Source organism: Galleria mellonella, unplaced genomic scaffold, assembly GCF_026898425.1.
Source record: "Galleria mellonella isolate WM207_F2 unplaced genomic scaffold, CSIRO_AGI_GalMel_v1 utg37, whole genome shotgun sequence".
Classification (NCBI taxonomy): Eukaryota; Metazoa; Arthropoda; class Insecta; order Lepidoptera; family Pyralidae; genus Galleria; species Galleria mellonella.
In genome coordinates, this window is record NW_026442087.1 from 747,981 (window position 1) to 764,039 (window position 16,059).

Here is a 16,059-nt window from a genome sequence, read left to right on the forward strand (position 1 = left end):
TCGTGGGTTCGATTTCCGTACGATACACACTTTAACATTTATATTCATCAGTACATCTATTTTTATTGCATCTAAGCGTTTTTCATGTAATATTTCTTGGTATTTATCAAGGGGCTGCTAATCACCTTTAACTATTCCTTCCCTTCATCAAATTACTTGTTCTATAGGTTGATCGAAGCATAACAAATCGTCATAGTCGTAGAATACTGACGGATCTATATATGTAATATTTGTCAGAGCCGTCAGTATTCTACGACTATGACGATATATTCTCTTTTAGCAATTAAGTTTATGTTAATGCATCTATAATAACATTTATGATACCAATACATAGATATATAACCTTATATCTTGTCTATCTGTATCATAAAGATAATGTATAGATAATGTTATTATCACCTTTCATTAATTCAACTATTGGGTTGTATATTATAATGTCATCAGGACAATGGTACGTACGTTTTTTATTTTTATTTTTTTATTGACAGTTGTTTTTAGTACGTAAGTTTTAGAAAAACTTGATTTGACCGTTGATATATAAAAAACAAAAGATGTGCGATGAAAAGATCTAAAAGTGTCATTGAAAATTAAATACATTCAGCTTAATTATGAACTTATTTGTAATTAAGCAGTGACAATTTTAATTCGAGATAGAACTCTCTGGAATTAAATTAAAAAAAAAAACCTAATCTTTGGGCGTTATACTACTAATCTCATTATTTCTATCTACCTTGTAGATTATAGATATAATACATATTTTATATACATATGTATGTAAATCTTGGATGTTTGTATATAGATTAGCATACAGCTGGAATCAATCAGGTGCAAGATCCAAGCTGTTAGTGGTTAGAGCTGCAAATATTTTAATTTATTATTATTATAGTCAATAATAATAATAATGACAAGCGTTATATAAACACCAATCGCTTGGTTTTCAAGCTAGAATATCTTGTGCTACAAGAAACCAGACAAAGAAGTTCTTAGGACATAACTCAGAACACCTGAATTAGAACTAATTCAGTTTTGGAGATAAGCTTGTCTTTGTGCACAATTATGTTTATTTTTCCATTTCAATAACCTTTTGTGTACAATAAAGAATAAAGAAAGAATAAAGAAAATTTATTTAATCAATATATTATATATATAAGTATTATATATGCGTCTCGCATTTATAATACTTTACTTTCTACCGTGAAGCAGTTGTGTTTGTATGGCTTTATTTCGGTTTGAAGAGTGGGATATGGCAGTGAATTTACAGGGTACAGAGGATTAACACCTGAGTCCTCAGGAATAGCAATGGGGGATATCATGGGCGAAAGAGCATACTCTGTTGTCTATGGTACTGTTCATGTCTATAGGCGACGGTTACCACTTTCCATCAGGTGGGCTTGTTTGCGATTCTAAGTTGCATAAAAAAAATATTTTAATGTGTACATTCTAATAGTATTCTATTAATATTTCCATTTGGTCCCAGCATAGAATAGGCGAACCCTTCCTTTGCCGTGTGAGTCGTAAGAGGCGAGTAAGGGAGGGCAGCAGCGTCTCTCTTAAAATATCTCCAAAGCTTAACTGCGGTTGCCAGCCAACACCTAAGCGTAGCAAATACTAGCAAAACTTTCCAAGAGGAAAGCTTATGTTTAGCAGTGGACAATTAAAAGCTGACATGATGACTTTAATATTATAGACTAAAAGTTTTATAACTGTTTTTTTTGTATACTGCGATAGAGATTATCGACAATAAGAATATAAAAGATAATGCAATTCGACTCACATAACAACATTTTAATGTCAAAATAACCGAATCTATATGTTACAGACAAATAATGTAATCGCCAATATACTAAATATTTGTAACGCACAAATCTGAAATACAATTTCGGACAGCATTACGTGCTGGCTAACAAATTTCTATTTGCATTTGTATGCACTGTACAATTAAAATCAGTTTTCCTTTTCTAGAATGGTCGAAGCTTACTCCTTTTAGTGGGCATCACCCTCATTCAGGGCATCTCTTCTAAAAGCCCAATATATTCGGTCGAAGAAGAATGGGAGACATTTAATGAACTGTTGAGGAATCCAGCATATCGGCTGCCGACAACCACCAGGCCTCTACACTATAAAGTAACCCTAGATCCCTATTTCGACGATGCTCCTACACCTGAAGAGAATTTTACCTTCAAAGGCACTGTTGTTATTGACTTGGAAGCCACACAAGATAATGTTACACAAATTGTTTTACACTGTAAGAATATGACTATCCATGATGTTAGTATAATAAATAACAATGAATCAAGTTTCGTAGAAATCGTTACCTCTAATAATCAAGATTCTTCGGACATTGAAGAATTTATTTGTGATCCTGTATATGACTTTTTAAGGATAGATCTGACTAAATCATTGCAATTAGATACTGTTTACAGTATTAACCTGAGCTTTACCGGTCACATTCAAACAGGCATGAGTGGTTTCTATAGAAGCTTCTACAATGACACATCTGGCAGGAGGTAAGAACTGTTATGTAAGTACATGTAAAATCAAATAAAATCCAGAAGGAGACTTTGTCGATGACAAAAGTCGATTGCTTGGGTACAGCTTGTTTACCATTCTAAGTTGTATAAAAAAAAACTTGACCAAATTTACTGTCTGACGTAGTCAACGATTGTGTTATCTTAATAACTCTTTTATATTTCAAGGAAATTTTTCAATAGATTTTGTTTATTTAATCTTTGTAATCTTTATTAATATTATAAATATGAAATTAAATTTAATATACACGAATTCAGAACATGTTTTTGGAAGACGTTTAAAAATGATACATCCTTCTCAGATGGATGGGAACGACACAATTTCAACCTGGCAATGCTCGGTTAGCATTCCCCTGCTATGATGAACCTGGCTTTAAGTCACACTTCGACATTACTATCATCAGAGCTGCTGACTTCAGTGAAACTATATCGAACATGCCTATAAAATTAACCGAAGAGTAAGTAAATTTTCTTTTACTTTTTTAACTTGATGAACAAACTACTTTTACTTTATATAATCATTGACTATAATGAACATAATCTACTTGTTTATAAAAAGTACTCTTTTGTGTAAATGTTGAAACATTTCCACAAAAGAGTACTTACTTATTATGCCTTACTTACGCATTTATGTTTACTAACTTTATTAAATAGAAACAAGCATCAATAAACTTGTTGTCATCAACTAACAACTAAACTTTTACCTGTGATATGGCAGGAGTAATAAAAAACTGATTATACTTACTAGATTATGTTTTTCCCCTCCTACTTTTTGATTTAAAATATTTTTCTTATTTAATGCACGTTTATTGGGTGTCTGCGTTTGTTTTGATCATTGTTAATAGTTTAAGTATGTTAATTAAATTCTAAATATTCTGCTCGCCTTTTATATCTTATTTGTATCAGATTTAATATACTCGTATTGTATACGTGCTATTGCCGTGCCTTAATAAATAAATAATAAAATACTTAAAAGTATATATATATATATATATATATATATATATATATATATATATATATATATATATATATATATATATATATATATATAGAATTTTATAATATTATTAATATTTTTTTTACTATTTTTATACTATTATTAATTTAGTAAAATTTAAATAATATCAGACCGAGAACTTATTAATGAGTGAGCATATCTAGTTTAAGTCGAATTTTCTCATTTGTTTGTTCAAAATTTAAACATTAATAAAAATTTACATTTTTAAATAAACATTTCATAAGAATCATATTCCAATTATTATAGTGTGATTAAATATTTTCTTTTGTTCTATCAAGCTTGATACGAAAACGTTATTTTTTATCTCAGTTTAATGATAATTTTCTTACAGTGCACATAATGGTAGAAAAGCTGATACTTTTTACACTACGCCATATACTTCGACATACTTGTTAGCTTTCATAGTATCTCATTACGATATGATCGCAACTAATGGTGACGATGATAGGCCATTCCACATCTATGCAAGAGACAACGCCGATGACACCGGAGATTGGTCCCTTAAAATCGGATTGAAGCTTCTTGATGCTATGGAAGAATTTACCAACATTTCTTATTATGATATGGCTGAGCACCTTGATATGAAACAAGCTGCAATTCCTGATTTCTCTGCCGGGGCTATGGAAAATTGGGGCCTTTTGACTTACAGGTATTACAAATTAAAATCATGAACACAACCATCATTCATAATCATTTGATCATGTCATAGTTTACAATATGTTATGTTATTTCCAAATAATTTTTTGACGATGTTTATATACATGCACGACGGGAATTTTACGAGTCATCATTCATTATTTTGGGATCATTTGTAAGTTTTCTTTAGGGGGCGTACGGTGTTTTGCGTCACATTTTGCACTTGTTGGAAACCACAAATATAGTAAGTTCATAACATTCCCGCGGTGCATGTACATAGGTATAATATGTTATGTTAGAACAATTAAATTTTCCCCAAAGAGGGTTGACGTCAGGCAGACGGCCGGTCGTAAAATTATAAGACAAGTCTTTTTGTAATATGGACACAAAACATATTACGCCGACCCCAAATAATAATTGGGATAAGGGTAGAAAGATAACGACAACAATTAACTTTCAATATTATCGCTCTAACAGTGGAAATGTTCTCTTAATAAATGAGATATTTTTTTTATAATGTACTTAATTTCAACCAACTGCAAAATTGTGAAAATCTGTTCAGAATCGGCAACTTATCGAGTCAGAAACATATGTACATTATACACGGGTTGTAAACATATAAAAAATATTAATAAAAATTATTCTTTTAATAAGTTATGTTGACATAATTCCCTTTCTTACAGAGAAGCGTTGATATTGTACGACCCACGCAATTCAAATCACTTCTATAAGCAGCGTGTAGCTAACATTGTATCCCACGAAATAACCCACATGTGGTTTGGAAACCTTGTCACTTGCGCCTGGTGGGACAACTTGTGGTTGAACGAGGGATTTGCTAGACATTACCAATATTACCTAACTGGATCTGTTAGTATAATTTTTTTAAGAGTTGCAATAGTTTCATTGACGTCAATAAATCATCATAAATGTATACATCGTGTGGAGAAGTAAAAATTCATTTTATTGTCAAAAACATAAAATTTAAACTGAGAGATTATTTACTGTCCAACCTTGGTAAAACAGCAGAATATTAATGTAAATAGTGATATTTGAGAACCGAATGTAAAGTATCACACACAAGCCCAAGAGGTTTAAGTGGTACTAAAAATCCAATTTTTTTAATGTATTTATGTATGATAATTAAATAAAAATAAAAAAAAATGTATATAAATTCGTTCTTTATCTGATAATTTATTTTATATATCAATATTAATTACATTGATGTATAAATAACCTAGATATATAATTAGTGATAAGTAATTAAAAAAATGTTAGAAAGAGAAATTGTGCAAACAAAGAAAATAAGTGAAGAAAAATTTGAAATAAAATATGCTAAGCCACAGGAGGCTTGGCTGACCAGGGCCAGCGGAGTATTAGTAGGTCAATATATGAAGAGAGACCTGTACCAAATAATAAAATTTTAATGAGTCGTTATGGCGAATGGTACTTTGAAATCTAAAATGTTATTTTGTACAGGAATAGTATAGGGTAATAAACATCTCATTATGCGTACGTGTGCATAGATTTCGACTATAACAACTACACATTTCATTTCATTAGTTAAGACAATTTGAACACCAGCTAAAATTTTCAGGTATGCAAAGATCTCGGATACGAAACTAGATTTATAGTGGAACAACTTCATCAGGCCATGTTTTCTGATTCTTTGGATAGTGCCCATCCTCTTACTAATCCGGCTGTGAATAGTCCTTCATCCGTGAGTGGTCATTTCTCCACAATAACCTACGCCAAGGGAGCATGTATCATCCGAATGACACGACACTTATTGGGAGAGGACACTTTCAGAGACGGTCTTCGAATCTATCTAAAAAGAAGGTAACAATAACTAATTTTTGACAGAGGCAGTCTTTGTACAAATTTATCTTGTATGACATCGACTTGATGCGTAAAATTATGATTATGAAGTTAAAAGATATAAAGGCATAATATATTTGTTCTAAGAATGGCAATGCTAAAAGGCTTTTATGCATCACAATTGATAAGATTCTGTGATATTCATAGTGCTATTTATATCTATAGGTAAATATTACAACTTTGTGTCAGGCGGGCCATCAGCTTGTTATTCTATTTTATTTTAATGAAATCTGTTATAGTGGTAAAACACGGTCTATTATTAAATTGTTATAACAAGATTCTCTTGAATTAACAATTATAACACTTTTTAACTTAATATATGCGGAAAAAGCGAAGATACCTATTAGTGTCTATACAGATATAATGATTTTTATGATTGTACAGGCAATTTGATGTAGCTGAACCCCATCATCTGTTCGAGGCCTTAGACGAAGTTGCTGCCGAAGATGGCGCTTTGTTGGTTTACAATGGTATTACTATTGACGAGTATTTCAGAACTTGGACTGAGAAGGGTGGCTATCCTTTGTTGACTGTTGTGGTTGATCAACGCACTGGACTTATGACGGTTACACAGGTAAACTAATGTTATATTCAGTAACATTCCCCAAATTTCCCAATCAGGGGGCATATTACAAACTTTTAGAAACTTGACAAACTTAGGTGTCGTAACTGCAAACTGACTTGTTTTGTTTTTGTTTTTATTCGTAGTATCGATTAAAATATCAACTTAATTTAATCTGTAAAATTGTTAAGCTTAAGTTCCTTTAACTTTTACCAAATTTCTTTTGTACTCTTAATAAATTTAGTTTTTACAATGACAATAAAATTGTTGACATCAAAAAGTCTATACATTTGTTTTTTTTTTTTCACAAAAATAAATTAGAGAGCTTTAGAAATATGGAAAAAATTAATAAGAGATATAACATTGAAGTAAGGCCTACTAATTGTAAAAATATAGAGGAATTGAACTCTCTACGAATGTCTACTAAAAAGGGGTTAAAAAGAAATATATTTTTAGGCCCGTTGGGAAAGAGAAACAGGCACTAGTAGCCGACCTTCTCAATGGCACATACCTATAACGTGGACAAGAGGTAATCAGCCAGATTTTGAGGACTTGAAGCCATCACAAATCATCACTGAACAAGCCACTGTCATCGACAGAGGAACAACTGGTTTAGAGTGGGTCATATTTAACAAACAGGAAACTGGTTAGTAACTGAAAAAAATACTTTTTTTTCAACTTTAATTTGTATAAAAGCCACCTGTTTGTGTACGTTGGTTCCACTTGTGTTTCCTCTATTATGTAATGTACTTATTTGGATGTACTTCTGTTTAAAGGTAAACTTATGACAGGATACGGAAGTATAATAATTTAAATTTCAGAAATAGTAAAATATGAGTACCTGTCCAATCACAGTATATTCTGTAACGTTTTATGTCTATAGACGATGGTTACAATTTTCAATCAATTATGCTGTCAGATTAATTGTTATTTCAAGTTACATGGGAACAAAAAGGAGAGACTCAATGACTTTTATATTGTCATTGGTAATTCAGATCATGGATAGAGCTAGAATTAGTTACTTATAAATTGGCGTTTGCACAATTATATTTGTTATTTCAGGTTTCTATAGAGTAAATTATGATAACACTAATTGGGCATTGCTGACGAGAGCGTTGCGATCTAAAGAGAGAACTGTAATCCACGAATACAATCGTGCTATGGTAAATATACTATATAATATGGCATGGCATGACGTAGTTATATTTAAACTTTTGCATTTTTTACGCATATTTAAATTCATTTTCGAGACTTGACTGTTGAAGTCATTTACCTAGGTACCTATGTTTATCACGTGTGCGGAAGGCCATTTCCCTAAATGCTCAGAGACATCAGCGTGATAAGTATTCTGTAAAGCCTATAGTGCTGTTGTACTATGGATAACATTTGCCGCAAGATTGTTTGTCAATTTAAGACAATTTACACACAGCGGTTTCCTCACCTTGTCTCTACGACTGAGGGCAAGGAAAGCGGGAACTGCAACGATGCGTGATTAATGTGTGAAAGAATACGGTCCAGTGTCTGAAGTGTCTAAAACATTTTCTATTCCATTTTTATGATACTTTTATAGATTGTCGACGACCTATTCGCATTGGCTAGAGCAGGCACGTTGAGGTACGATAGAGCCTTCAACGTCCTCTCTTTCTTACAATTTGAAGATCAGTACGCTCCGTGGATTGCTGCTATTAGTGGATTCAACTTCTTGATCAGAAGACTCGCAAGTGATGCGGATAGCCTGAGTAAGCTCTACGTACGTATTATAATTATAATCAGCATTATTACAATAAAGTTTGGATACTATTAACTTCCAATCAATCCTTACTAGAGGGAGACTTTGAACAAAAGTCGATTGCTTGGGTACCTCTGTCCCATTCGTGTTTCAACCGTGAAGCAGTTATGTTTGCATGGCTGTGTTTCGGTTTGAAGGGTGGGATATGGCGTGAATTTACTGGGTACAGAGGAATAACACCTGAGTCCTCAGGAATAGCAACGCATGGGGGGTATCATGGGCGAAACAGTATACTCTGTTATATCCATGGTACTGCTCATGTCTATAGGCGACGGTTACCACTTTCTATCAGGTGGACCGTCCGCTTGTTTGCCATTCTGAGTTGTATAAAAAAAAATCCTATTTCTCTTTTATATGTCTAATTGCTGTGTTGACTCATCTACGTACTCGAAGTAAGATAAAAAAAAATACACGTAGCTACTATGCTTTTCACCATAGAGATGGTATACTAGAGAGTATAACGTATATTTAAATTTTAAGATATGACAGGGCAACCAACCCTGTTAAAGAAATTAAGAGATTTTTGTAAAGAATGAAAGTGAAAAGGTAATCCTGTCTATGCTATTGGTATACACTGGTGAGGTGAGGTGTCTAGTGGATGATGATAGGCGAGGAAATTAGATCAGTTTTTCTATTATGACTAATTCTTTAAGATACTATAGAGACTATACAACAGAATTAATGGATAATGGCTACCAAGTTAATGTGTTATACACTGATTATTCCAAGGCCTTCGACAAAATATCACATTTAATACTTGTTCAGAAGCGTGAGAGATTGGGTATTCACGAAGATTTACTTCAGTGGATTCATTCATATCTTATGAATAGGAGTCAGGCTGTTGTTATTAAGAGATTTTGTTCTTCTTTCATCCCTGTTACGTCAGATGTTCCTCAGGGCTCCCACCTAGGGCCCCTCTTCTCCAATTTATATATTAATGATATTATAGTTGCAACAGAATACTCAAATTTTATAATTTACTATATATATATATATAAAGACTATTAAATCCAAATCTGATTATTTATTACTTCAAAATGACCTTAATAACTTAGTAACTTATTGTGAATCTAACTATTCATAATTAAATACAAAAAGATGCAGTATTATTACTTATTCTAGAAAAAACATTATGTCTGAGTATTTCATAAATGGTGAACAATTGGATCGTGTTTCAGAAGTCAAGGGTTTGGGTGTTGTTCTTGATTCCAAGATGACATATGCAAGTCATATTAATGACATAACTACGAGAGCATATCGAATGTTGAGTTTTGTGCTCCGCATTGGTAGAGAACTTAATCATTGTTCCACGCTTACTTTATTATATAATAGTTTTGTAAGAACAATTTTGGAGCTTCTAGCTTCAGCTTCTACTATTTGGAATCCTTGGCAAAACAACGTTTGCGGGGTCAGCTAGTATATTTATATAAATATGATAGAGAAAATTCAGGCTAAATTTATTAAATATCTCGGTTTATAGTCCACATTGCAAATCTATTAAAGAAAATTTTTTGAGTATGTCTTTATGTAAACGACGTTCTGAGAGAGATCAAGTATTTCTATACAAAATTATGAATAATCTTATTGAATTAGCTTTTTTGTTGAGTAATGTTAATATAAGGTGTTTATTGTAAAAACTTCATTGATTTATGTGTGTGTATGTGTGTGTGTGGCTGTGTTTACTGTTATATGTTTTAAGTATTATATGTTTCCCTATTAAAGTAAAGCAAAAAATAAAATAAAATAATTTTAGACCTTATCGACCAAAAAGTTGAATAGCGAATGTTGTGGTAGTTCTTTATTAATAATTTATCCTTCAATAAACAGGAACTAATTGATAAGGATCTCAGTGAAGCAGTTGTTCAACGTCTTGGATACCAAGAACCCGAGAACGGCATGTACATGGATGACTTGTTAAGAATGTATGTTATGAGGTTCCTTTGTAATATTGGACAAGAAGGCTGTGTAAATGTGGCTAGAAGTAACTTTTATGACTGGATACAGGGAGAATTGTAAGTACTATTTCTTTTTTCGTCTCGTACATATACGTACATGCTTGCGTATTACACGCTTACACTCTTATGCAATGTATCTGAATGTGAGATAATGGAGTAAAATCTAACAGTAATTTAATGCAATATACCTTACCAAGTCGACCTCTATGCGGTTCACTCTGGAAAACATCTAGGTAAATTCTTGTGAAGTAACTAGCTGATCTGCTTCCATCCTCACTATTATGCTGTACTGGTACACAGGTGGAGCATCCCATTTATACCGGTTAAAAAAAAGTGTGGTAACGTGTGAAATGTTTCTTTTTTCGCGATAACAGCGTAAACACATTAATGCACAAAAGGAGTCCACAATTTCATATAATTTTGATAAAAAAAAATGATAAAAGATAATTCACGTTAGTAGAAACACTAGGTTGTTCTTTACGCATAATAAACGAATTACAATTTAATTATTACATTCTTTATAGCATTCCTGCAAACATGCGTCCGTGGGTGTATTGCGAAGGGTTAAGGCAAGGTTCTAGTGAAGACTTCGATATCTTTTGGGAGCGCTACCTCACTACAGATCTTGCTAGCGAAAAAGCCGTGATGTTAGAGACAGCAGGGTGTACCACAAATAAGAGTAGTTTGGAGAAATTCCTTACAGCAATTGTCACTGATGACGATGCTATCAGACCTCAAGATTATACGACAGCTTACAACAGCGCAGTTTCAGGAAATGAAAACAATACTTTGTTAGTGTTTGAATGGCTCAAACAAAATTATGAAGATGTTAATAATACGTAAGTTAATTCAGATATTTTTAATGTCTATTCTAAATAAGCAAATCAATATTGTTTTTTATTAAAATGTTAAGGAAGAAGCTTATAAACCACCAAAATCTATAAGTTATGAAGTCATCTAAAAATATGAAGAGTATCATAGACGTCATCTATGATGTCTCTCATACGTTATTATTCCTGAGGATCATGGAAAATATAGTTATAAGCTTAATTTTTAGGATAAAGTAATAAGAAATGTCATTTATACCCATTATTAATTTAACTATATAGATATAAGATATTGACTATTTATTTATTTATTTAACTCTTTATTGCACCATAAATAAAAATATACAATGACAAGTGAATAATTCAAGTGAAATACAGTAACATAAATACAGATTGAAATATACACATAAAGGTACAAAAGGCGGTCTTATCGCTAGGGCAATCTCTTACAGACAACCTTTAGTTAAAGGAGAACAGATAGAAAGGGGCAGGTGGCGCAAGAGTGAATTAATAATTTTTCGTGCATAAAATACAAAAACATGTAATGCAAATTAAAATATCAAATACATATAATTTATTAAACTACTTACTATACTATAATAATATATATATATATATATATATATATATATATATATATATATATATATATATATATATGACATACATACAAAATACATAAACATACACATATAGATACATACATAGCACACACAAGAAAATATGACAAATCTAGTCCAAAAATTACAAAGGACTAAATGGATGTGATAAAAATAGTCTTCTCATAGTAAAAACAATAAATGATACATCATAGCTATACTTTTTTTTATGATATTTAGAATAGCATGGACATTACAGAATACACTATTTGTTTGTAGTAGTTGCTGTTCTTGACGACTATGATATTATGCTTCCTTACTCAGCAATCTCACTGCCATATGCCTCATATTGTTTTTTAATCTTTATTGACCACATTATAAAAATGTTTAGTACAAAGCGCGGACTTAATGCTATATAAGATTCTCTCCCAGTTAACATTTGGCATAACAGAAATGTAATTATGCGGTGAAGGTGAGGAACTACTGCAAATTATGATCATATAAATATACTTACATTTAAATATCTTATTGTCTTGTTTCCAATACTTAACACATCATCAATTTTGACTTGTTTGTTTTTTAATAGGTTTTTATAAATATTTGTTTAGAATACGTGATTATTAGTAAATTAGATTAGATCATTGAAAACAAAAATATATATTCGGTCAATTTAGCCGTTTCTGTTTCTTATTATTATTATTTATAACATTTCATTATATGCTAATTATTAATATTACTTCAGTTTACCTACATAAATTAAATTATTCTCTTCATTCAGATTTGGAAGCTTAACGTCACCTTTGAACACAATTGCAAACCGTCTGTTGTCACTAGAGGACATAGCTGAGGTACGTATCATCAATAAATTTATTATTATTATCTATAATCTGTGTTATTTATTATATTTGATACTAACTATATGGGACAATTTTTAAAACTATCATTTGTAATTGTAGTGTACATTAGTATCCGCTTTGGTATCAGAATATTTATTTACAAAAATTTTGTATCCGTACTCAAATGATACAAAAATGATCAGATGGATTGTGATGAATTTGATACTCATTACGTACTACCATAATATTCATTAAAAATATAAAAATCTTAACGCATATAAGTAAATAGTTCTTAAATTGGGCTTACCGAAAATCGAACACGGGACCTTATCTACATAAGGCGACGATGGCGACGGCGAATCCACTACCTCGTCAAAGCGACGTAAGGCTGTTCTGATTGATGAATAATTTCTTTACAGTTCGAGAGTTGGCTGGATGAAAACAAGGATGTTATCGGTGAATCCGTGTACAACAATGTGAAAGGAACTCTAGGAACTGTGAAATCTAATTTAGAATGGACCTCTGTAAGGCTACCGGAATTGGTGCGATACTTTGAAATAGGCTATGATGAAGATATTATTGATGAAATAGATAGTAGTGAAGAAGACGAAGATGACAGCAGTGAAGGAACTAGCCCTGAAGAAAGCGAGGAAGATGAGGGCCCTGATTCAGCTAACATTTCCACGTTGAGTGCCATCACACTTGTTGTTACTCTCTTTATCAACTTTCTTAATTTAACATAAGAAATATTACAATAAAAATATCAGTAACATAATTTTATAAAAAGCATTTTTAAACATAAAATTAAAATTGTAAATTCATAATAAAAATATATTATTTTTTAATATGTTTATTTTCAACATAGTTAATCTAGTAATAACGACTCATTATCTGGCTTTGTCAAACAAAATACCGCACACGTTACTAGCTAATAATGTAGCTTTTTATAGGGCTGCTGGATTCCATTACTAAAAATCCTTTACCCCTACCATAACTATATTTGTCTTAGGATAAGGAGAAGAGTGAGGTGAGATTTTAATGGAGAGTTTAATTTCAATAGGAATCCATTTTACTTTTTGAAAGAAAGAAAGAAAAGCTCTATTGACAACCAATTGCATTTACAAAATAAAATAGAAATAAAAAAGAATAATAACTTGTAACAACAAGTTACCAACGTGGCCAAAGCTCAGTATTATGCTATGACCGTTTATTTACTGTTACAGCGCTGTTATTCTGTGCAAGGCGCACAATGACTTCATGGATGACTACGAGGTACTTTACAGTGCTAACTTAATAAACAAAATATAAATAAAATAATGATATATACAAGTGAAATTTCTAAAGTTATGTTACAGACACGATATTTTGGTGGAAATGACGAGTTTTCTCGAACAGAAAGTGGCCGATTTATACGTATTTATCGAAGACTAAACAAGGGGGTGATAAAATCCGCTTTATATGAATCATAGTCTTATTAATTTTATATAATTTTCTTTCATGATGATAACGTAATCCTTACTAATATATAAAACTAGCTGACTCGGCAAACTTTGTTTTACCATATATATTATTTCGAAAACAAGGCATGATACTTTCTTGTACTACAATTGTTATGTTCAATTGCCACTTTGCAACCCTACTGCGGCATATAAAAATCGCTATTAAAAAACGGGTTGATCGTAAAAGCATGAAAATTTGAATTTGTATATATTTTTCAATGCTAAATTATAACAGAATTAAAATAAAAAATTTCGTCAAAAAACGAAAAAAAAATATTTAGGGGTAGGTCACCCTTATAATTGAGGGTATGAAAAATAGATGTTGGCCGATTCTCAGATCTACTCGATATGCACACAAAATTTCGTAAAAATCGGTAAAGTCGTTTCAGAGGAGTTTGGTAACAAACACCGCGACACCAGAATTTTATATATTAGAGATAAATCCTGTGGATTCAGTATATAAAGTATAAATGAATGTGTGCGTGCGGGCGTGCATGCGGGCGTGCGTGCGTGCGTACGTGCGTGCAAGCATAACATGCGTAAAGACTAGCATGGACATAAGTATACAATCATTATCATTATCATCATCATCATCATGTCAGTCGTAACCTGTTCACTGCTGAACATAGGCCTCCCTCATAAGGTGGAATTTGTAGTAGTTGCCAGGCTTAGCAGGCAGACCAATCAATAAGTATATTCTTTAAGATAAAAAAAAATCCAAATAGGTTTAGTACCCACGGAGTTATGAAGTTACAAACATAAAAAAACAACCGAGTTGCGGAACTCCTTGTTTTTGAAACAGTTGAAAATCTTCTGTCCGAGACAAATCTAAAAGGACTTTATTTTGTCTGCTTGCCCCAAATCGATATATCTTAATAATATGTGAAATAGATTAGATAACGAATTAGACTTCGTTTTTTTTATAATAAATACTTTATTTGATAAACAAATACCAATGATTATAACGAAACTTTGGATGGATGTTGCAAAGACATTTGAAGACTCACTACATATAAACTTAATATGTTATCTACCAAATCGTGTATACTAAGTCTACGTTAATAGATAATATTTGATATGAATGACTAGGGCGCCGTTTGTCTGTCGTTTGTCGTTAGTATGGCAAGAAATGTAGGAGTCAAAGGTCTGCTACCTTTACCCCCATGCCCCGATCTTCTATTGACTAAGTCTATGTTGTCTAATTCGTGTATTTATGTGGGTTTGATCTCCATATAAAGCATATATAATATTTGTATTCAGGGGGAAAGGAATTGTTACTAATGGGGTTTAACGACCCTATTTCTAGTAATATACCGTAACAGGTCGACCTTCGCGCGGTTCCCACTGATCGTAGTTAATTATCGATGAATTCATCATGATGAGCCAACAAACCACTGACTTTCATCCACAGTCTTCCTTGATGGTCCACGCCAGCGTATAGCGATAACGCAGGCGGGGTTACTATTTCATCTTCATCAATAAAAAATATTTGTATCCTTGTGTATGTCGTTTTGTATTAATTTAGATGTTTTTCTATGTATAATAATTATTATTATACATAGAAAAACATATGAATAAAGTAAATAAATAAATAGGCACTATTTATCAGTCGCTTAGTATCCAAGCTCTGCTTAGTTTGGAACTATACAGCTAATTTGAAAGCTATAATATTTATACAACATTTATTTATATGTGGACATTGCAAATTTTGATATCGACGTTATAAAATATGAAGTGTAAATAAAATTTAAATATAGTACCAGTAACGCCATCTAGTCGTTAGCGATGATATTTAATTTAATTGACAAATTAATTAATGTATTCCTTCGGTCATTTAATATTTTGAATTGTTAGTAAAACCAACCTCATTGCTAGCAATTTACTCTATTGGATCGGCCTCTACGCGATCCTCCCTGGAAACCATTAATTTCT

At 31.9% G+C, this 16,059-nt stretch overlaps 1 protein-coding gene across 2 annotated transcripts; it reads left to right on the forward strand.

Annotated features, from left to right (window-relative positions):
- Positions 1-365: 365 nt before the first annotated feature.
- On the forward strand, positions 366-13,473 carry LOC113515694 (membrane alanyl aminopeptidase-like). Of its 2 annotated transcripts, none has more exons than XM_026899965.3 (14): positions 366-451; positions 1,963-2,507; positions 2,831-2,986; positions 3,881-4,198; positions 4,869-5,052; positions 5,780-6,021; positions 6,445-6,634; positions 7,079-7,268; positions 7,685-7,785; positions 8,193-8,372; positions 10,239-10,423; positions 10,891-11,205; positions 12,571-12,640; positions 13,048-13,473. In XM_026899965.3, the coding sequence occupies exons 1-14, from the start codon at positions 449-451 to the stop codon at positions 13,369-13,371; spliced, it is 3,003 nt and encodes a 1,000-aa protein (XP_026755766.2). In that variant the 5' UTR covers positions 366-448; the 3' UTR covers positions 13,372-13,473. The 2 variants fall into 2 exon arrangements, with proteins under 2 accessions (XP_026755766.2, XP_052753550.1); XM_052897590.1 differs by lacking the exon at positions 366-451 and adding an exon at positions 771-848.
- Positions 13,474-16,059: the final 2,586 nt, after the last annotated feature.

Excerpts from the sequence above, each read along its gene's own strand:
- LOC113515694 (XM_052897590.1), top strand. The coding sequence starts at position 786 with ATGTTTGTATATAGATTAGCATACAGCTGGAATCAATCAGGTGCAAGA. Across the intron at positions 11,206-12,570 it reads TATGAAGATGTTAATAATAC|ATTTGGAAGCTTAACGTCAC; the intron begins GTAAGTTAATTC and ends CTCTTCATTCAG. Across the intron at positions 12,641-13,047 it reads CACTAGAGGACATAGCTGAG|TTCGAGAGTTGGCTGGATGA; the intron begins GTACGTATCATC and ends ATTTCTTTACAG.